This window comes from Polypterus senegalus, chromosome 7 (assembly GCF_016835505.1).
Source record: "Polypterus senegalus isolate Bchr_013 chromosome 7, ASM1683550v1, whole genome shotgun sequence".
In the NCBI taxonomy this organism is placed as follows: Eukaryota; Metazoa; Chordata; class Cladistia; order Polypteriformes; family Polypteridae; genus Polypterus; species Polypterus senegalus.
The window spans coordinates 26,902,154-26,925,659 of NC_053160.1; the positions used below are offsets into that span (position 1 = coordinate 26,902,154).

Sequence of the window (23,506 nt, forward strand, 5' to 3'; positions counted from 1 at the left end):
GCATGTTGTTCCCCAATACACTCGATAGCAGCCATACTCTTTCCACACACATTTTGACAGCATTGGAGTTGTGGTTCCATAGGGCTGCCCTGTTGGGTTCCATGGGTTCCACCTGGGAGATCCGTCAAGACGGTTTCAAGGTGGGTCCATTTGACCAGGAATTTCTTCAAGGAGACAATGATTTGACACTGGAAGTTCTCAATAGTTAATTTTAAAAGACAGCCCTGTAATCATCTGGAGAGTCGAAGTCAGCAGAGGAGGAGTAGGACAAAACTCACCTGGGAGGAGTGAAGAATGGAGAAGGAACTGGAATTGCGTTTGTGTCGATTTCAGGAAAAGAAGCCTGTCTAGAGGTATTTACATCTTCTTACTAACATTTGTCCCGTGTTGATGCAGGGTCCGCTTTTTGGCATGTTGCTTTCCATTTGTTCTGATCCAAGGCATCTTCGTGCAGTTGTATTGGCTTCCCAAATATCATCCCTCAACCTATCGGCCCAGCATGTCTTTAGGTGCCCACATAGCCACTTTCCTAGTGGGCTGAGGTGCAAGGCTGTCTTTGCCACTGTCTGGTCATCACAGTGGACACGTGGCTATGACTTTGGACACCCACTTTGTGCATCTTCTCAGCAATCAGTGCCACTCCCATAATCTTCCAGGGGTCTTACATGATTGAGGTCAAAGGTTCCAGCATAGCATTTCCATGACTTGCACCGTCGACTCATTATTAAGGTCAAGCCAAGGTTCCTCCTCTGGCTTCTGTTTAAAGTGCTTCTTTGCGTTCTTTTAATTGTTGTTCTGTGTTATTTTTTTTATAATAATGTTCTTTTCGTTTATTATTTCTCTAATTATGTAATATCCATTAATTTTATTCTATTTAGTGTAGTTTCTATATGTGAGGATTTTCTTTGTATTATACGGATGGTTCCCCAAGAGGCGGGGCCACCTGTATATCACCAGCCTAAAGGCTTATGGGAAGGGCAGTCCCTTGCCATCATTGTGAATGTGCTTGGTGCTTTGGCGAGTTCTCATTTTGATTATTTGCTTCTTTGTATTTACAGGTTTTTCTGACTTCTGCTACTATTTTAAGGATTCTGATTTCTATTTTTTTGGGGTTTTGATATTTTTTTTTTAGCATTTTGTTATTTTTTCCAATGTCTGTTAATAAATCCTCATTTATAAAGATTCTGGTGAGACTTGTCACTGTTCAAGCCTGAACGTTTCTCCCTCTTGTGTGACATATTTTTAAGATTTTCTTTTGCATTTTGAATATTAAAAGCCTCTTCTCCATTTTGAGGTCTAGATAGGCCTGAAGCCTCCAGGTTTCTTAGGCTCAGGCTCCCCTGGGGTTAGACCTATTTTTATAACTTTATTTTTATTTATTTTTATAAATATTTCACATAACCAAGTGAGACTCAGCCATCATAAAAAGACAGCGGAGACATAGGGCTTCTTGCTATTTCAGATACACAGGAATGTCATTGCGCAGTGTACATTTTAAATAAACTGATGACGTTATATTTTAATCAAAACAGCACCTCACATTTTTAAAAAGCCAGGGCCATCATAAAGCTTGTCATGGATGCATGGGAAGCAGGTTTTCCTCAAGCATTTCACAGTATTTTGTCCCATCCATTTTTCCTTCTGTCTTGACACGTGTCCCAGTCCCTTCTGCAGAGAAACATCTCCAGAACAGCATCCTACCTCCTCCATGCTTTACTGTAGGAATGGTGCATTTTGGATGGTGAACTGTATTGGCTTTTCACCAAATATACCATTTGGCGTAAAGTCCAAATAGACTGATTTAGGTCTCATCTGACTGTAACACTTTTGTCCATTTGGCCTCAGAATCTGCAAAGTGCATTTTGGCAAAGCTCAATTGAGACTTGATGCGGCCTTTCCTGAGGAGTGGCTTTTTTTTGGCTTCTTTTCTATCACATTTGTGATACTGTTGTCGTATGCACTGTCACACATGTGCGAGTAGGAGGCAGCTAAAGGGGGCGGCGGGGTGCACCGACTGTCTTTCTTAGTTCCCTGCAGACCTTTCCCGAGAAATCCTGCCAGGTTCCAGTGCCTCCGAAGACCTCACTTCCAGTTCTGGCCCCTTCGATGACATCATTTCAGGTTCAGACGATGTCACTTCCGGGCTCTTAGATGACGTCACTTCCAGTCCAGAAGATGTCACTTCCTTTTCCGGGTCCTTCAGTGACATCACTTTCTATACAGGCCTTTAAAGCTGCCATCTTACCACCAATGAATCAGTTCTATTTTGGACTCAGTCTTGTGAACAACTCTTATTTTCAAGAGCCAGGGATATTATATGGGTGGCTGCTCCAAACCTTTTCACGAGGTCAGGTCTGTGTTTCTATCACAGCACATAATGACCACTCTTTGCCAAAGACTCTTGTAACTGCTTCAAAGTTGCCATAGGCCTCTTGGTAGTCTCCCTGACCAGTTTCCTCCAGTTTGGAGGGACGTCCTGATCCGGGAAGGGCCCTAGTAGCACCAAACACTTTCCACTTCTTAATTATGGATTTTATCACCTACTAGGAGCACAGTAAAGCCTTTGATTTATTTTTTGTATCCATCTCCTGACTTGTGCCTGTCCATAGGTTTATTCGAGACCTTTTGACAGCGCCTTGGCACCAAATGTTGATTATTTGTTTTCAGTTGCACTTCCAAGCCCGGAATTCTGTAGGGATAGCCATTTTTACGCTTAACCAATTGGAATGATTACAATTGATCAAAAGGTGGAAACCAATAAGCTTGGTGTGCAATGGAGAAGGTGATTAATTAAACCTGATTGAGTTTACAAGGGTTTTTTTTTTTGATCCTTTAACCATCTCAGCGATTCAGTTTTATTTTTTATTTCTGAACTGTTGCTATTATATCTTTCACCTGACTGTTATAGGTTGCATTGAGCAAATACAGCTGGAAAAAATATCTTTAGTACATCTTCATTTCAGGCCGCAAAGCAACGAAATGTCAATAATTTGAATGGGGGGTGTGATTCTTTCCTATACCCACTGTACATCTCCATTGCAGTATTTCTGGATAAGGGGAAAACAGAGGGAAAGAAAAAGAGACGAACATCATATTTCTGCTGTAAAGGAAAGGATTTTATTACAACAGTGATTTTTCCAGTGGTCCAACAATATTAACGTCATCTGCGTGGCACCTGCCTTCCATCCAAAAGGCACAATTGCCCCTTGAGTTAGGCACACAGAGCTTTCCGGTTCACACCCCGCACTTTTCTTTTTGCTTTGTAAAGAGCTGTTTCAGCTGCTCCTCACTCGTTGCTTCTTTCTGTTGCAGTAGGTCAGTATGTCCTTTGGTCACTCCCCAGCTATCTGGATGGGACATTGAGGGGCAAAACGGCCGTCCAGAGGCAGGGGAAAGTTTCTCCCAGTATTCTTTACGAGCTCTAATGTAAGTGGGATAAAAAAAAAAGTGAATTATAGGAATTTTAAAGTAAAAATACATGATGAAACTACTCAGGTCTATGGGGCTTAGCAGCATATCACTAACCATTGTACTACAGCGTCACTCATCCATCCATTATCCAACTCGCTCTATCCTAACTACAGGGTCACGGGGGTCTGCTGGAGCCAATCCCAGCCAACACAGGGCGCAAGGCAGGAAACAAACCCTGGGCACGGCACGCACAATCGCCCACACACTAGGGACAATTTAGAATCGCCAATGCACCTGGACTGTGGGAGGAAACCGGAGTACCCAGAGGAAACCCACACAGACACTTGGAGAACATGCAAACTCCACGCAGGGAGGACTCGGGAAGCGAACCCGGGAAGCGAACCTGGGTCTCCTTACTGCGAGGCAGCAGCGCTACCACTGTGCCGCCAGCCTCACTCATCTTAAAAAAGGAAATGGGGAAAAAAATGAAATGATAGAAGGAAATCTAGATACTCTCTAAATTTACTTTCAACAGAAGCATACTGAAAATTCACTAAATGTACTAAAGTCAGATGTCAAATGTGGAGATAATGGTCCACTCACACAGTTTGGTTGCACTGGGTTGTCACCGCTTGCTGCAAATGGAACTTTTCCTGAATACGCATCAACACAAAGGTGGCCCCGTGTTTCCAAAATAGTGAATTTTTAATAGAGGCTAGTGACAGAAGTGATAGGCACCTAAATGATTTCCCTCTCTGTGACAACAAAGATGATCAGATGATGACAGATTTATGAAAGAAAACTGCTAACAGCACTGGATAAAATGAAGCACACTGACAACGTGCACGGTTTATATGCAGACTTAATGCAGCAACTATAAATAGGCCTTAAAGCAATCTACACATAAACCTTGGGGCTAACACACACACACACACCATACCAATTATGGATCCTGAAGCTGTGTCTTAAAATAACTTCAGAAATCAAGACCTTAATGAAAGCATGAAAAACCGTTTTTTTTTGATAGACTGGCACAACATCAAGGATTGTTTCCAGCCTTGTTCCCAGTGCTGTGGGTTGATAAATAGAAGTAATAAAAGAAAATTCCACAAATAACTTCCTTTCTTTAAACTTTTTTGTTTTTGTTTTTAAACAGCAATACAGTGTGTGATATAATTTACTATAGCAGTCAGTGCTCCACATTCTAGCAGCAGAATCATACCTTGCTCGAACCCATGGCTTTGTGTGCATATCAAGGCCGCTGCCCCAGCTGCCATGTTTTTCCGAAGCTTGTGGCAGGAAACCTCTCTCTGGAGCCAGTTCTTCTGCAATGGCCCTGATGTGGTACGGCTCAAACCCACAGCAGCCACCTATATAGCGGACACCTAAATTGTAGGCTTCCCTGGCATACTTGTGAACATCCCATCGAGAAAGGACTCTTGGCTCCAAAGCTACAAGGTGAAAAAAAAAAAAAAAAAAAAAAAAAAAATCACAAATGCAAGCCTGTTAAAAAAAATCAACCTAAAGACATGAGTGTTAATGGGAAAAAAAAGTCACAAACCTCCATGATAAATATACCAGAGGACATCAAGTGAAAGATATTCTACTTTTGAAAAGAGGCTTTATTAACAACTCCATTCACCAGGGAAAAAATATCAAACTTAAAAAAATGCAATAAATATTTGTTTCTAGCAGTCAGGGGTTGTGTGGCTTAGTGGTAAAGATTTTCAACTTCAAAACCCAGCTACTGACAATGAGGAACCTCAAGCAAGTCACTTCAACTATTTATGCTTTAACTGGGCAAGCAAGAGAAAAAAAAAAAAAAAAAGGTGGAAAGAAATGTAGCCAATCATATCTGTCAAATTTAAGTTGCCTTGGATAAAGTACTGTATATACTCGCATACAAGTCGGGCCTTGAAACCCGAAAAATCAATCATAAAAAATAAATCAGACCCTAACTTATACGCCGATTCAAAAATACGACAGATTTTTTTTTTTATTCTTCTTGCTTCCTCCAATCTCGCACCAGTTTCTCAGACACATCAAATTTTGTTGCAGCAGCGCAGTTACACATTTCTTCCGCCACTTCAACTTCTTTTAATTTAGAACCAGCTTCATATTTTCTTCTGATCAAACGCTCCATCGTAGATAAGGGATGCTCTTATGATAAAGGTGTATGAGGGTGTGAGATACAAAAAACACAAAACAGTGCAAACGTCGCATCAGAATAGTTTGGGTATTACCGTGTGGTCACGTAGGCACAATGCATAGATTGAGTGCGACTCAAACCACCTACAACTGAACACCAGCAAAACCAAGGAGCTAGTGGTGGATTTTAGGAGGCCCAAGCCTGTCATGGACCCCGTGATTATCAGAGGTGACTGTGTGCAGAGGGTGCAGCTGGATGATAAATTGGACTGGACTGCCAATACTGATGCTCTGTGTAAGAGAGGACAGAGCCAACTATACTTCGTTAGAAGGCTAGCGTCCTTCAACATCTGCAATAAGATGCTGCAGATGTTCTACCAGACGGTTGTGGCAAGTGCCCTCTTCTATGTGGTGATGTGCTGGGGAGACAGCATAAAGAAGAAGGACGCCTCACGCCTGGACAAACTGGTGAGGAAGGCAGGCTCTATTGTAGGCACGGAGCTGGACAGTTTGACATCCGTGGCAGAGCGACGGACACTGAGCAGACTCCTGTCAATCATGGAGAATCCACTGCATCCACTGAACAGGACCATCTGCAGACAGAGGAGCAGCTTCAGCGACAGACTGCTGTCACCGTCCTGCTCCACTGACAGACTGAGGAGATCGTTCCTATCCCACACTATGCGACTCTTCAATTCCAACCGGGGGGGGTAAACGTTAACATTATTGCTCTTTAATTTAATATTGTTTTTATTAGTATGCTGCTGCTGGAGTATGTGAATTTTCACTTAGGGATTAATAAAGTATCTACCTATCTATCTAGAAAAAAAAGGCAGTGTGCTCTATGGTTACTCTCTCAGGTGGGCGTTAGCATATCATCATCTCTTGGACCAATAGCAGGAGTTTTCTGCATTTGAGTTATACAACCGACATTATAAAATTATACGTTAAAATCAAGCCCCAACTTATACGCAGGAGAACTTAAATGCGAGTATATACGGTAATTGTAAATCTTACCGAATGGGAATTCAGGCAGATCAATAAACCCTTGATGTCCACAGTCAGGGGTGTGATAGGCAAGTGGCTGGATCATCAGATGAACTTTCATTTTTGCAGCCTCCAGTCCCTCTTTCATCAATTTCACAGTCTTCAAGCAGGTCATGGGGTCAAAATGACAATTTACTCCAACAATATCAGCACCTGTTAAAAAGAAATACACAAACAACTATTGGTGCCTAGATAATTAATGTCTTGATTCATCTGGTTTAACTTTTGGGATACTAGGGGGCTCTGCCCCTGCTCGTTTCGTTCGCCAACCCCTGGGCAGTTGCAATGTGCTAGCCACTTCACATCGCTGTCGGTCACATATGTGGATTTCACTTTCACCCATCAACAAATCTTTTAATTCTCGCGGATATGCCTCTTCATTGTGTATAAACACTACCTTTCCCTGATGGCAACACAAATTAGACGATCTACAGGTCTCGGACTTAAAGTTTAAATCTGAACAATATCTACATACTTCTGTTATATCACCTCTGTCCATATATTCAATCTCTTTTTGCTGTTCCATTACTTTAACGAGTAATAATTTCCATTTGTTTGCGCTAATGTGATCTTTACTATCATTTTTTTGAGACTTTTGAATTTTAGTCCTTTCATTATCTCTAACCTGCTCTGCATGTGTATCACACCAACATTTTTTACGACATTCTACTTTGTCTTCTATTCTTTGCCTTTTATTTCTGATCCAGCTTGGAGCCGAGACTGCAGGAACTGTGTCGGACAATAGCATTCACACAAATGAGAAGTGATTGGACTGTGGGCATGGTTGTAAATTTTTGAGAGGAGGGTGGGAATTGTCAAAATCTCTTGTCAAAAAGTCTCGTCTCGCGGGACCTGAAATTATCTCTGAGAAAGTCTTGTCCCAGGATTTCCTTTTATAATAGAGAGATATTGCTATTTGTTTTGTGATGCCATCATTTGATAGAGTGCTTTTAAAATAGACTCCCCAATTTTCCAATGTGATAAACTAAAGTCACAAACAATGACTCAAAATGCTCACTACAAGGGAAAATACCGTCAAACCCGGCAAGTAGGAAAAAGGGCAACGGGGGATATTTATAAATAAAAAAAAAAACGATTTCCACATAAAATGTTCTATAACAAAATAACCTCAGAGTAGCACAACAAAACAATCCATGGATCCAACAAACATGAATCCAAAGAATAATCAAAAATACAAAGCACAGAGGCAAAACATTTCCAGAAATAATGAAAGCACAGAAAAAACATTAGAGAACTCACAACACCACGAGTGCATTCACAATGAACTTCAAGCGACTCTGGGTGTTGTGAGTTCTCTAATGAGAACTTTGGCCCAACTCTTGGGGCACTTCCCACAAAACACAGAAGATAAGAAGGTATGTACATTGAAACTGAATGACCAACAATAATAATATACAGAAAAGAATAAAAAAAAACCCCAAAACAAAACATAACAGCATTTCAGTCCCAGGAAAGGGAGGAACCCTGCTGAAATATCCACATTTTCATGGACACCACCTTGTTGTTAATGGCATAACAATCATTGCTAACCATAATGCAATGTGATTTCATCATACTGCCTACTGAAAAAGAGGCATAAGGAGCAAGACTGGGGTTGGGGGAAACAAAAAAAATGTTGTGTAGGGTATTGATGACAAAAAGAACTTCAGACAATGAATTTTGACTTTGGTATTATTCTGCTTGTTCTTTACTCTCTGCCTATTGAAGGACAAGCACTACTGCAGGGGTGTCAAACTCTTGAAATTCTGCCTGCAATTTCTAATGCTTTATCAAATGATATGAAATGGTTGAAATTTATTTGTAACAACAGAACTGATATAGAAACCAATTTTAATGCACTCTTGTTCAAGCCATTTTGAAACAAGCAACCTCAGACATCAGATAAAGTACCTCAATGGAAAACAAGTTTTTGTTCTGAAAAGGTCAAAAAGATTCAAGAGGAAAGACTATGTGAAAGTAGCAAATTAATTTTTATCCATATATTAAATTTGGAATGAGACTGAAACACACCACTATCTTATGTAGGTGGGTGTGATGACTATACTGACTCAGGAATCAAGACAGTATTTCATTTAAATTGAGGAGCAGAAGACAAGATGTCAAAAAAAAAAAAAGATACAATGAAACTGATCTGTTGACAAGCCCAATACACTATCCAAGAATCAGATTCTACAGTCTCAAAATAAAGATCTTTTAACCAGTGCTTACACTAAATAACCTCACATCAACACTTTTTTTGTCCTAGGACCCTGGAAGATCCAAAAAGGCCGAAACCTCCAGAACTGTTCCGAGTAGGATCGCCATGGCACTTGCCGATTCGAATAGCTCCACAAAGGCACAATACAAAATGGCATCACAGAATAATACAAACAGATTTTCACCTCCTTCAAATCAACTCCAAATGGAAAACAAACGGTAAATTCAGAATATTTAGGGAAAAAAAAATACACTCACGACCTTGAATATCCACCTCAATAAAAGGATGTGCCTGTGCATCTGTCTGATTGCTGTCTCTGTAATTCCAAAAGATGCCGTATCGCTAACATTTTAGTAATAAAGTGTACTACATTAACGCTGTTTTCACAAATCCCATACCAAATAGCATATAACAGAGACATATGCATTGTATGGTGCACTGCAAATGCTGACATCTGCATTGATTACTTAGATTTCAGCTAGTATGTATAAATATTTCCAAAACCCCTCAGGGGAGCACAAAAAAAAAGAAAAAGCACCGATCCTAAGAGTAACACCACATTGTCAGTGACTGAATGATCAACAATAGTTATGGCAGCCTAAAAAAAACAAAACACACATCCATCCATCTTCTGAGCCCACTTATCCAAAGTGGAGTCACAGGGTGATTAAGAATATGGCACTGAAAATAACAGAATGCTAAAATCAAAATGATTTAGGTCAGCAAAAATAAAAAATGTACTATTACATTACCCAAAACAAAGAAAATCATGACAGTTTGAATCACACTTATAAAGATTATTGCTTAAATGTAAGATATTCTGCATCTGAGGCAGCATACCCGCTTTGCCCAGCCTGACCGCACAATCTCCTGGGGATACTCCATTCAGGTCTCCTGTAGGACCAATGCATAAAGTTGCTGCCACTGGTTTCCCACTTTCTTTTAGAACTTGAACTGCCCACTCTGCTTCTTCTACATGCTCGAAATACTGAAAAATAAAAACACATTTTGTTAAAGAAGAATAAAAAAGTTCAAGTTTTTTATAGGGGATCTACAATAAGATTGCAAATAGCCTGGAAGAATCATAATGAATAAACCAGGAAGTTAACATTTGGTTATAAACATGATGGAAATCGAAGTGAAATAGCACAGATAGCTGATATTACGTAATTATTTTTCTTTAAAGAGTTATCTTAATACATGCATGCATTAGCTTTGTACGAGGTGTGTTTGATTTAGTTAATTATCAGTGGTGCCATCAGCAAGGCCAGTAATCAAGAAAGAAAGACTTGAAGGAATACCAAATGAATGTAGTGTGTGTGAGGATTTTAACTTCCATCCAAGGATCTCTGTTTCAGCTTCCAGCCAGGGTGCCAGAAATACGAAGAGATCTCTACAATTTATGAACAAGTTTCATAGATCGGAGACTGTCTACATTAAATACTTTCATATTCTTTGCAGGAGTTCGGACATGGCAATAAGACTTACTTTCAACAAATAACCCAAACATGCTTGCTGCAGTAGACCACATAGTTTATAAGAATAATGAAAGATGGATATATGCAAGTACACATGTAAATAGATATGTACTGTATATAGATGGACAATAACACAAAACAAATTATGATACCTTATTTGAACTTCCTCTTCTATAGACAAAAAGCACAACTTAATTCTGACCTTTCAATTCACGAAGTTAAAATGGAGAAGTTCTTTAGCTAGTTTTGAAGTTCCTAGTACCTGCACCTTGAAGGTGGTGTTGTTTTACTCACTGCTAGTCTACTGGCTTGTGTGTTCAAGTGCATGTGCGGCTCTGAGTTTCCTTACTGACTTGGGATGAGAAACTTACAAGTACTAAGAACATGTCCTCCACAAAAGTTACTACTTTTCAGTTACAGCGATACCAACGCCATTTAACATTAGCTGGCTTTATGCCAACTACTAGGTTACAATAATAGGCCTTGGAATCAAATACGTTCTTATAGTTCAATACAAGTGATGTTTTGTTCCTTTCCTGGTCAGCTTTCTCCGCTCCTTGGCATGCTAATCTTTTTGGTTCAGGAGCTCATGGTTGCACCTTCTGTTTGTGGGTGGACCTGCGGTTTTCTCTATGGCACTGCAGCTTTTTCCATACAATGTCCTTGGTTGAGAGGAAACATGCCTACTGGGCAGTTGGTGATCAGTCAGCTTCCCACTGTTAGCAAGACAAACATGTGGCTTTTACTGTTGCTCGGGCAGTTGCCATTCCTCAGCAAGCTTTGTACTTGTCTGTATTGGAGCTGCACAAGGGGATATAAGTCTCTCACCCTTTCATTTCAGCACACAATTGCCCTTTGGAGTAAAAAGGACCACTCTAGTCTTGCTGCAGCCAACCATAGAGAATGACATACCTTCTATAGCAGTGTTCACAACTCCGGTCCTAGTGGGCCACAGTGGCTGCAGGTTTTCATTCTAACCCTTTTCTTAATTAGTGCACAGTTTTTGCTGCTAATTAACTGAACTTATTTTGAAGATTGGTTCCTCTGAATTACTTCATCATTCCTCTGAATTGCTTCATTTCTTTCCTTAAAATAAATGGCACCCAAACAGAAATGAAATGTGAAGTGAGTGAGTCAACAGAAGACCAGCTAAGTCAGGGCCTCAAACTCCAACCAATTTCATTGCAATGAGTTGCTTAATTAAGCTCGGATTCTTGTTGTTAAATTAAACCCGTTCTTTAATGCCATGGCTTGTTGCTGCTCTCATTGTGCAATAGCAGACATTTCTAAAACTGATTTCCACTTTTCTAAGAACAACTGTTCATATGTTTTGTGGACCTGAGCAGATCAACATTCCTGAGACCTTCATCTTTCTTTATTTTCAGATATTGTATGATGGACACAGTTTGCTGGTCATGTTTTGGCTCCTTTTGTATCTCATTATTGTTTGGCTGCTAATTAAGGAAAAAAGAAACAAATTAAGGGACCTGAGTCTTTAAAGAGCAAGTTAAATAAAATTACTTCAAAAGATATTAATTAGGAGCAAAAGCAGACCACTAATTAAGAAAAGGGTTAGAATGAAAACCTCCAGCCACTGGGACCCACCAGGACTAGAGTTGGGGACACCTGTTCTATAGAGAGCAGAAGATACGGTCAGTCCATGAAGAGAGCATGTGAGGAGACCCCAGATTTGGGATGTACAAGGGTTTTTTAAAGGAAGGACGTGATATTTTGCTATTGGTTTCAAATAAGCCCATCCTTTTGGTTGACGATGCAAAGTCTTTTCCATCTAGGTTCCCAAATGTTGAGTTAATGCTCTTTGTCTGCCGAACATGTTTAAGGTGCTATATCACAGAAACATCACTGGGTGTTACTTGTTCCATGATTGGTAAGTTTGATCAGATAAATCAAAGAGGCTGCATTCCTTGGACACCCTGTTAGGAGGACTGAGCTGAAATTAAGCAAGTGTTTGGCACGTGCTTTTTAAGCCAAGGAAACTGGGTAAGGGCAGTCTGTCATAAAACTTTCAAGCCCGTTTCAGGCTCAGAATGGTGAAACGTATTCAAGAAGCACTAGGTACAAAGTTGGAGGTAATGTTGGAAAGGGTAGCAGGCCATCACAGAGCCAGCTCTTGCACACACTCACACAGAAATCAATTTGGAACTGATTATTAATGTAATATGTCTGGATGTAGGCTTGAATTCTCCACCTAGCCATTTTATGTGCAGAATCACACATTTCCCCCTCTGTATGCATGGGTTTTTCACTGAATACTTCATTTTTATCTCCCATCCCCAAAGGCATGTGTTTCACAATTAGTGACGATTTTAAATTGGCCTGCAAGTGTAATGCAGATGTATGAGTGGGTTCTGCTATGGACTTGTCCAAGGCTGAGACCTACCTTGTGTCTGACACTACCGGGTCAGGCTCTGGCCCAGATGACAATGCTCTACTTTACATTCATATATATTCTTGTACAGACACAAATTTAAAATTCCACATAAGCTTTTCTTAGCATTTAAAATCAAATAACTGTGCGCACCATCAAGGAAACTCTTAAAGATCAAAATCATAAGATTTGCACTTCCATTATATACTCTATTATGGTGTTCTTTAATTATTATGAGGGTTACCTCAGCAATAAGGAAGTCAACATTTTTCGATGTGAACACCTCCAGCTGCTTCTTGAAGATGGTTTTTACTTCTGACTCACTCTTGCAGCTCAAGTAAGATGGCGTCTGACTGACACCTCCAGCTACCAAGGCGTCTCCTTCTCCTGCCACTTCTCTGGCAATGTCACATGCAGCCTCATTAACTTTGCGTCCCTGCAAATAGAAAAGTCAGTCAGTCATTATCCAACCCGCTATATCCTAACACAGGGTCATGGGGGTCTGCTGGAGCCAATTCTAGCCAACACAGGGTGCAAGGCAGGAACAAATCCCAAGCAGGGCGACACCAAGAACACATTAGGGACAATTTAGGATCGTCAATGCACCTAACCTGCATGTCTTTGGACCGTGGGAGGAAACCGGAGCACCCGGAAGAAACCCACGCAGACATGGAGAACATGCAAACTCCACGCAGGGAGGACCCGGCAAGAGAACCCAGGGCTCCTTACTGTGAGGCAGCAGCGCTACCGCTGCCTTTTATAATAATACTTTTTTTTTTTTTTTTTAACAGGAGGATTGACATTCACAATGGAGGCTGAAAACGTATTACTATAGGAAAACCAAAGTTAGTTTATCAAATATTCTCCATACGATGGTGGGTGAAACTATCTTTAATACTCTAAGGCTATGATCTCTTTAGAGCCATGTTGGCTCTAGTCTCATAGGACCAGTACATAAATCTGGATACACACAGCCATAAATGAATTTGGCTTAAAAGAGGGGACTGGGCGGTCTCTTGGTCAGGAACCCCTACAGATTTTATTTTTTTCTCCAGCTTTTGGAGTTTTTTTTGTTTTTTCTGTCCACCCTGGCCATCGGACCTTACTCTTATTCTATGTTAATTAATGTTGACTTATGTTTATCTTTTATTGTGTCTTCTATTACTCTATTCATTTTGTAAAGCACTTTGAGCTACATTTTTTTTTGTATGAATATGTGCTATATAAATAAATGTTGATTGATTGATTGAAATGTGGGCGAGAACAATTAAACATCTTGAAATCAATCCAACTCCTGATGTAGGGAAAACTCAGTGTAGGTGTGGGGATTTAAATGGCAATGAGCAGTGGTGCTCTTCTCAGCGTTGTCTAACTGATAGCAGGTCTCAGGTTATAATAAACTGTGTGGTGTATGGCCGGCTGTTCATCCCCGCCAATACCCCCAAGCCGCCAGGTAGAGCCCTCCCTGCAGTATGGAGGTTCCCCGAAGACCAGCAGGGCATCATGGACATTGGAGTTTTTATACACAGCCCTGCTGGATACCATGGGGACCACTAGGAGACTCTGCAGGGAGGAACAGTGTTCATTTACCCTACACCCCGGAAGTACGTCCGAGTCACATGGACAAGGGGAATGACGTGCTTCTGGGGTGAAGAAAAGGACTTTTGATCTGACCCAGAAGTGATAGAAGATCGCATGGACTGGGGATTGGAACACTTCCGGGACAGGGACTATAAAAGGATTGTGGGAGCTCCCAGACGGTGAGCTGAGCTGGGTGGAAGGGTGGCAACGCGTCTGGGAGTGCAGGATTGTTTATTGTATTGTTATTGTGAATTTATAGGAGTATAGTGGAGGAGAGGGTGCTTTGTGCACTGTGGAAGATAAATAAAGTCAACATCTTGACTTTTATCTGGTGTCTGGAGTCTTGGACAGGGGTTCAAGGGAGCGATACTGCCCCCTATCTGTCACAACTGATTGTTCTTTAACTGAAGTGACTCCAAAAACACCACTGTTAAACATATGTGTCCTACTTGTGGAGGACAAAAATTTACTTGCTTAAAACATAAACATAATATAGCAAGGGAAAAAAAATTCTGTAAACCAGACTATATTTTGGCATTAAATAATTCATTGGAATAGCGGTAAAAGTTGTAAAAGTGAACAATGCATTGCTGCTGGCTATATGTGGTCTCTGTTGCTCACAGTTAAAGCCATATATTTCCAAGTAAATGTGAGGTTGAAACAATTGGCAACTACATCCAATGGTTTTCTAACCAAGTTAAAATTAGATGAAAGAACTACCATTAAGCAAGGCTTTTTTGCTGGTGATAATGAAGGGCCACAGGTCAATGTAGTGAATACATTCAAAACAGTAAGTGTGCCTAAGAACTGTGAAATCAGTGGAACTATGGGCCACAGATAAGGATGCACAACATCTAAGGTTACGTCCACGCTACTATATTTTTAATTCAAAAGCCAGCATTTTTAAATGAAATCAATCTCTGCCCTCTCTAAAATGAATGAAAATGCATATGACATAGCCAAAACAAAATCTTCACTGGTGATGTGCTCATTGGAGGAAATGGGAAGAGGACCTTTCTTCTTTGTCAGGAAGGTAACTCAACAGGCCATGAGATTTATCTGTAGCGACTGGTACATTCATGTACACAACTTTAGATGCATACAGGTAAGCAACACAACAAACGCCATAGAAGGCTATGTCTCCTATATGTTGTCGTGACCAAACCGGAAATAAAACGTTGCAACGACCAGGAGCCAGTCAGGGAAGGACCACATAATAAGCACAAATCAATTAGAGAACGAGTAGAGTCTGTGTTTTCCAAACTGTTTGTTTCACTCATCCACACCGTAACGTTTTCAGAAATATACAGCTCTGAACAACATCCTTTAATAAAGACAAGTCTTCAGACAGTGATCTCTACAGCTCTATAATAAAATGTGATATAAAAGAATTAACATCAAATTGCATTATTGCCAAAGGATTATAGCAGAGATAGAATTTGTAGCAAAGCTACATACCTTCCAAGTAGCATCAAGTCTGCTCATCCTTTATGCACAATATTTGTATTTTTATGTAAAATCTTCAATTTGTAAAGGAAAAAGTGTCATTTTGCCATTAATACAGTGAGAGCAAATCACTACAGGCACAAGGAATAAATCACCAAGCAGTGTGGTAGAGATTAGGGACCTTCAAAACTCGACTTCATGTTATTTTGGAAAAATTACATGGATATGACAATTTCATGGCCTGTTCTAATCAAACTTTTTCTAATGTTCTGAAAATCTTACAAGAAAAAAAATGTATAATTTTCTTAACAGAATAAAGGTGCAATGGACAAAATACAATAATTCAAAATAATAAAAACAGCGAATCTACATGCTGCAGGCCTTCTACCTTATCACATACTTACAGAGATCTTTTCTGCTACATAGTTGCCTCTGTTCTCCAGTTTGTCATCACTGGCATAAAATGTGAACGTCTGCATGACATTTGATCCGGCCCTCAGAAATTCTCGATGCAGCTGCCTCACTAAAACACAACATGTATGACATAATTATCGTAGTTCAGACGGGGAAGCATACATGTGAAGTTTTCACTCAAAACCAAACAACTGATCAACAGTATTACTGACTGACAGATGCACTATGAAGCCAAAGTATATTCACAAGTGTGCATTCAGATAGATGGTACTGGGGTCAGGGAAACAGCAGCTGATATACTAGGAGGCTTGGGTCAAAAACACTTGGATTACACACACTGCCATCTGCATAGCATTGATAAATAGCGTCTTTTGTATAGCCATGTCCTGTATGTGTTCTAATAAAGCTTCTTAAAAAAAAAACCAACCTGCAGTGTCCCCATATTTCTTCCTAATTTCTTTACTCAAAGCCATACAAAATACAAAACATTTAAATTGTTGCTTTCAAAGGTCAATGACAAACCTGAAGAAACTGAAAAATGCAGTGCTTTAATTAGTTCTACATTTTTAGCAATAACTTAATAATAATACATGTGTTAGGGATGTTGTAAGCATATGACTGGATGGCTTGACATGCAGGTAACGCAGTACAAGTAATGCGAGATTTTTTTAATGGACATTTATGACAGTGTTTGCCATTGTCCAGAGTTGGTCACCATAGAGGACTATATTATAAGAAACTCAGAAACTTATTTCTGTTATATATGTGAATACAAGATTGAATATTTTTTCCTAACAATCACTGCAAAACACACAGGGATAGATAGATAGAGATAGATAGATAGACCATCTGGGGTGACTGCCCTTGGGGGCCACGGGTACAGAGCTTTGAAGCTCCACCCTGTAGGGGCCTGTGGTCACCGCCAGGGGACGCCCCCATGCCTTTGGAGCCCTGAACCTCAGCACTTCCGCCACACCAGGAAGTGCTTTGGGGGAGGAAGAGGAGCAGGGACACCCAGAGTGCTTCCGGGGTTGCAGCTGGCACTTCCGCCACACGGGGGTGTGTCCGTGGAAGATTGCCGGAACCCACCTGGAGCACATCTGGTTGATAATAAAAGGGGCTGCCTCCCTTCATTCAGCGCGAGAGTCGGGAGTGGAGTGGACTGAGCTGGAGAAGAGAGAAGGAAGCGGTCTGAAGAAAGGCATTGTGTGGCCAGGACTTTGGGGGTTTGTGGTGCACCTTGTACTGTGTAAATAAACGTGTTTGTGGGTGACACGAACATGTCTGCCTGTCTGTGTCCGGGCCAGCCTCCACAATATATACATATATATATACACATATACATACATATATATATATATATATATACACACATATACATACATATACATACACATATACATATATATAAGTAACGGCAGACTGCACAATAACGTGCAGTGAATACACTTGACTTGAGCATTCACAGTTTTCATACTCTTCCTCTGTCTCTGTTTAGAATTCGTCTGCTCAGAGGTTGATGCGCTTGCTGCTACCTGAGCAGCTCTTCTTTTCTCCACACTAGCGGCCCGTTTCTACTCTTCTTTTGTTGGCATCTTTTCTCGTTAAAACTGATTAAGTCAGTGTTTGTGTAGCAATTACTTAGTACATTTTTCCTAATTTTTCACTTAAGCTGGCACTTAAGTATTCAGTCTGACACAGGAATGATTTAAGATATGAACAGGTACAGGAAGTGACAGTGAAGGTTGTAGGGAATGAGAACAGCGCCTGTACTTATGCGCCGCGCAGTCGCCATGCTGCCCGCTGCCGAGAGTTGATTCTACAATAAAAATAAAGAGTAATAAAAATCATTCCCCCAAAAGCGGATAGTAGACGTCACGTAGTATGTGTGCCAAATTTCAGGTCAAATAGTTTGCGAGCTACAGGTGATTTAAAATCCTGGACAGACAGACAATCAGGGTAGCGTATTATATAAGAAGATATATTTTACGTATGTATATACAGTATATCCTATCCATGATAGCTTATTGCTTTAATCCAATTCAGGGTTGTGAGGGAGCCAGAGATATCCAGGCAATACTGGGTGCAAGTCAGAAATCAACCTTAGACGGGGCACCAATTTATGACAAATCAACCCAACATGTTTTTGGGGGTACAGTCAATGACCAGGTCCAGGAATCAAACCTAGGATGTTGGACTTGTTAGGCAGCAGCTGGAGCAAACGGCTGTGCTGCCATATCAACCTTCAAACACTAAATTATAAAAATCACTGGTGCTAAATTGGCCTATGGACTGCTGCTGCAGCTATACAGTAGATCATCTGGTAAAACTTCAAAACAGTGGATTTATTAGTCACTTCCTGCTCTATAACTACACTTAGTGTTGATAAGGCTTAGAAAGCCCAAGAGAAAATATTTTACAAGAAGGGCTACCTATAGCATACCAGTCAGTTTTATCAGGACAACCATGACTGCAGGTTTTCATCCCACCCGACTTCTGGTTTTAATTGGACTCCAAACTTAATTAAGCAAACTGTTATTTCCCAGTTTCTTCGTTTTAGCGTCAATCTACAAATTTGAGAACTGGGTTTGCTAAATGTTATGGGAATGGAACAAGCATTTATGTATGTTACATACATTTAGTTTAGTGTCATGTTTTATCTTGGATTTCAGATTTTCTTCATCAAAATATTCATTCCACACTTCCAGGTGTTCTGTTTAAGTTGTTTCTTAAAAAGCATGGTCATGGGTCGGACATTGAAGTAGCTGCAGCATTTCAGTATCATTTGTAATAATGTCTACTCCATTTGTTGTTAATGGTCATAATTAGGATATAAGTAAGTGAACAAATAGAACAGGAAAGGGTTGATATTGATGGGAAATTGACAGAGTTACGAATTTAGAACTAAAAAACTCAGTGTAGGTGTGGGGATTTAAATGCAAAAATATGCATATTTCTAAATTTCATGCAAGTTCCAAACGTCTGCATTTTTCATAATCAATAAATATAAAATTTAATGTCTGTCTGTTCCCTATACAATCCTACATCTTTTGACTGTTTGGGACCAAATTTTGCATAGTGGCTCTCTAAGACCACATGGCCACCTCAGTGCACAGCTTCATTAGCTACCACATGAAAAGCAGTTGAAGTAAATGACAGTTGGCCATGTCAGATCTGAACAATCTTCTCCATAACTTGGATATGTAGCACCCTTATTTTAGGATCCTTCCAAATTCCAGCCAAGTATGGACTTTTGAAACAAGCTTCTATAAAGTGATTAAACCAATTGTACATTTTATGGACATTGTCACACAAGGTATTTACGATTTGGATCCATGACAGTGTGACTTACAAGTGGCCAGTCTGACCTGCTCCGGTCTCCAGAATTACACCAGGCCTTCATCTGGGAATGGCTAAGCTAAGTTTCCTTATGATAATTTACTACAGCTTTGTTCACAAAAGTACCTGTGCCCCAAATTTTCCTGAAAAATCTTGAGACCACCTGTAGAGACTATTGCTCTTATAATGTTATTAGCAAAGCTGTGTAGCAAGGTCTAACAGTGAAAAAAAATATAGAAGTCATAAATCACCATAATAAATCATCGATTTATCTGAAGTTTTTGCATTACACATCAGTCATATTGTGTGACATGCCCAGTGATTTGCATCTTTTTCAGCACGTCTATTTCAAAGAGCAACCATTGTATTGTTCTCATAAAACATCCTTACACTAAGGTTACGGCTGTGGAGGGGTTATCTGACTCAGGACTAATGACAACTGTTGAGTTGACATGTCTTGTAGTGGGCATATCTTGCAGTGTTGCAGACAGACCCTTCTCAGAGTTTTTGCTGTGTAAATCAAGTAACATACATGCAATCTAAATTGTTATTCAGTGGAACTCCTGAATCACTGAACTTCATTGGTCTGCATCTAGACCCTTCTCTCGGAGGCAGCAGCTCAACCCATTGTGTCACCCACAAAGAAATGGGTGACAACGTAATGCTGCAACCTGATTTGAGGCATGTGTATGTAATATCTGAGGATCATCAGGGGGGCAGAGTCATGAAGAGTGAGAGGAGCATAAAAGGGTGCCACATGAAATGGGTTAAGTCAGAACTGGAGCAAGAGAGTGCATGAGAGGAGTGACATTTAAATTTGAGCTTCATAAGTACTGAGTATGGGACAGGTAGCTCCAATAGTGGTGAAATGTCCTGGCGGCAGTTAGTTAGTGCTTTAGAAAGGGAAGATCCAAATAAAAGATCCTGTGAGATGGCCTTTAACCACCTATAGTGTCAGTGTGACTGTCCAATTAACAAGTTGCTATAATATGAACTACACATTGACTACTTTAAATACAACAGCCCTGCAACCCTGAGAGTGAAAATCCTTACCAGCTTCAGGATGCTCCACCGCAGCCTCTGGGGTCCATGGTCCAGCTTTTACATAACCCCTTTTTTCCAGGGCAAACACAAAACCCCCATCTCCAATAACAACTTCTCCAGAATTTAAGCGATCCAAAATACTCTGAAATACAGCAAATATACTTTGAGAGAACGGTTTGCATCAATTCAGAAGCAGCAATGTAACCGTATATGAATGAATTACATGATTATTAAGTACAAACAGAATTCCAGAATTTGCTGTAATTTTATTTGTTTAAGAAGTAGATGGCACAACATGAAAATGCAAAACCGTCAAATTATTTTACATAAATAAAGCACTGCACTTATTACCAGAAAATAAACTACAGTATTTTGCTTGCAGGTTCTGTATAAAATATTATCACTCTGTTTGAATTGTTTTTTGTAATGCCCTTTAAGTTGTGAAACCAAAGAAATCAAAACGATTTTATATACAACCGTCAAGTACTTTGAGCCAACAGCTTATCCAACAGATGTTTGTCAAGAAAAGCTACAGGAACCTGTTTTTACCAACTACAATACACATTTATAATGACATTGCGACAGATTTAAGTACAATGACGAAAAAGACTTGCAGTGAGTTTAACATATGCCATTTTGGATGGTATGCTGGCTCTGTAGTTAGCACTGCCATGTCCTTAAACTAGTGTTGTGGGTTTGAATCCTGCACCTAGTTGTTGACTGTGGAGATTACATAATCACCCTGTCTCTGCTGGTTCCTTTTCCGTTCCGTGGTCTAACTGAGCCCATCTAGGCAGCATCTGGTGAAGGGCAGGAATGGGGGTGCCAATGACAGGCCCCCCTGAATTTATGTTATCTCCACACAAACATACTGATGCAGTTTCCCCAAGAGTTAATTCCTAGCTGCTCATGTGACACGAAATTATTCGAATCATCATCAGGTCCTTCCATGAAAATATGATGATTTATGTTAGGTAAAATGCCCAGAGGGGACTGGGCGGTCTCTTGGTCTGGAACCCCTACAGATTTTATTTTTTTCTCCAGCTTTTGGAGTTTTTTTTTGTTTTTTCTGTCCACCCTGGCCATCGGACCTTACTCTTATTCTATGTTAATTAATGTTGACTTATGTTTATCTTTTATTGTGTCTTCTATTACTCTATTCATTTTGTAAAGCACTTTGAGCTACATTTTTTTTGTATGAATATGTGCTATATAAATAAATGTTGATTGATTGATTGAATCATCGCGGTGGGTTGGTCCCCGTTTATTAATCATTCATTGTCTTTTTTGTGATCGATTATATCGATATTTGAAATCCTACAAGAAAAAAAAATCTGGGGTATACTTCTCGGAAGCGGTTTTAATGAAAATTGTATTCACGCATTTGTCGAAGAGTTTGACGTGCCCGTCTTGTTAGCCTGCATGTAACATTACAAAATAATCTGCCACAGGTAATTTCAGGCTGCTGGAATTGCGAAATTGACGCTTGCGCACTTCAGATAGAATCAGTCCTGTTTAAAGCACTACCAGACTCGTTCGCAATCAAAACTTTGCTTAATACAGCACCCTTAACAACTTCCAGCGGCACATAGTATTTAAAGCATAGACGACTGCAGTATTATACAAAACCGATAAATGAATGATTCTGATAAAAAGTGCAATACCGGTTGAAGCATGAAATCAGAAATAACACAAAAGATGCAGTAAAGTCTGGCATCAAGAAAAGAGAACAGCGCACAACAGAAATGATAGGCTGGCCAAATGTGTACAATTCCGGGACATAATGATTACAACGGGACGTCTGGTTAGTCTAAGAAAAGGAGATGTCAACCTAACAACACACAAAAATAACGTTAATCAAACCTACTTTTTTCGTCCCGGCAGGTGCCATATTTTCCTCCAACAGAGACAGCCGAACACTGAAGCAAAAAAAGAAAGGCTGTTGGTTGATCTGGAAATGTAAGTTCACTTCTTTATATAGAGCGGAGCAATGAGGTGGGTGTGTCCGGCGGCGCGGACCACTAGCAAGTGCCGGTTAGCTATTAACCCTTTAGCGATCACACGGAAAGATTCAGTGATGTTGTCGACGTGTACATTGGGGAAAAAAGTTCCGCTGCGATGTTATACTCACCTATTAATGTTGCACACTCCAATAAAGTAATATTGGCAAAAACTAACTATACAGCGTTTAACATGCTTAGGAGTAGGCAAACACTTTAGCGGCAATGATAGAGGACTGTAAACTTAGAACTCACTGCCGGTTCAGTCCTAACATCTGACGCATTGACTGATCCTGAGCAAGTCGCCCAACCTGTCTGTACAACAGATTTTTAAAAACTCTAACTGTACGATGTCCATTTAACGATTGTTTTCAGGGAATTGAAAAGTGTTATTGTTAAAAGAACGTTGTGTTTGTGTATGTGTGTGTATTATTTGTAGTTTTTTTGTTTGTTCTCATGTGGCACTACCTCCACTCTCCCCCGGTTTTTTATTCTCCATCTCAGTGGGATCGCCTTGTAATTGATAGGCGTTCGTTCTTTCCAACGTGGATTGCGCCTAATCCGGCATTGACACGGCGACTCTTAAATTTGAATCAGCGTGTTAGAAAACTGATAGAAAACTAGTTTGTGTATAAATTTATTTTACAAATGTAATCTACTTCGTTGTCAATTGCCCACAGTTCATCAATTAATGGGAATATATTGTTTGTTTCCATGTATGTTTAATCAACCTCTACCTTGTTCTCCGTATGTTTTAAAAATTATGTATTCTTTATGTATACTAGTTCCGTATTTTCTATAATCTATACTAGAACTTTAGCTGAGGATTGTTCACAAAGCCCTGCGCCTGCACTCAGTGAAGAACGCTACACATAAAATAACTTCTTGTTGTTTGGTTCACTCAGAGTTGCCAGACATCCCGATTTGAGCGGAACTGCCCGGAGTGACTTCAACAGACAATTCCCGACAATTGCCTCTGAAAATCCCGATT

General features: G+C 40.1%; 1 protein-coding gene across 1 annotated transcript; it reads right to left on the reverse strand.

Annotated features, from left to right (window-relative positions):
* Positions 1 to 3,098: 3,098 nt before the first annotated feature.
* bhmt (betaine-homocysteine methyltransferase) lies at positions 3,099 to 22,510 on the reverse strand. The gene is made up of 8 exons (XM_039758384.1): positions 22,383 to 22,510; positions 20,525 to 20,657; positions 16,123 to 16,241; positions 12,936 to 13,127; positions 9,665 to 9,812; positions 6,577 to 6,759; positions 4,634 to 4,862; positions 3,099 to 3,421 (listed from the first exon to the last, which is right to left on the reverse strand). Exons 1-8 carry the CDS (start codon positions 22,404 to 22,406, stop codon positions 3,235 to 3,237), a joined length of 1,215 nt encoding a protein of 404 aa, XP_039614318.1. The 5' UTR covers positions 22,407 to 22,510; the 3' UTR covers positions 3,099 to 3,234.
* Between the last annotated feature and the right edge of the window lie 996 nt (positions 22,511 to 23,506).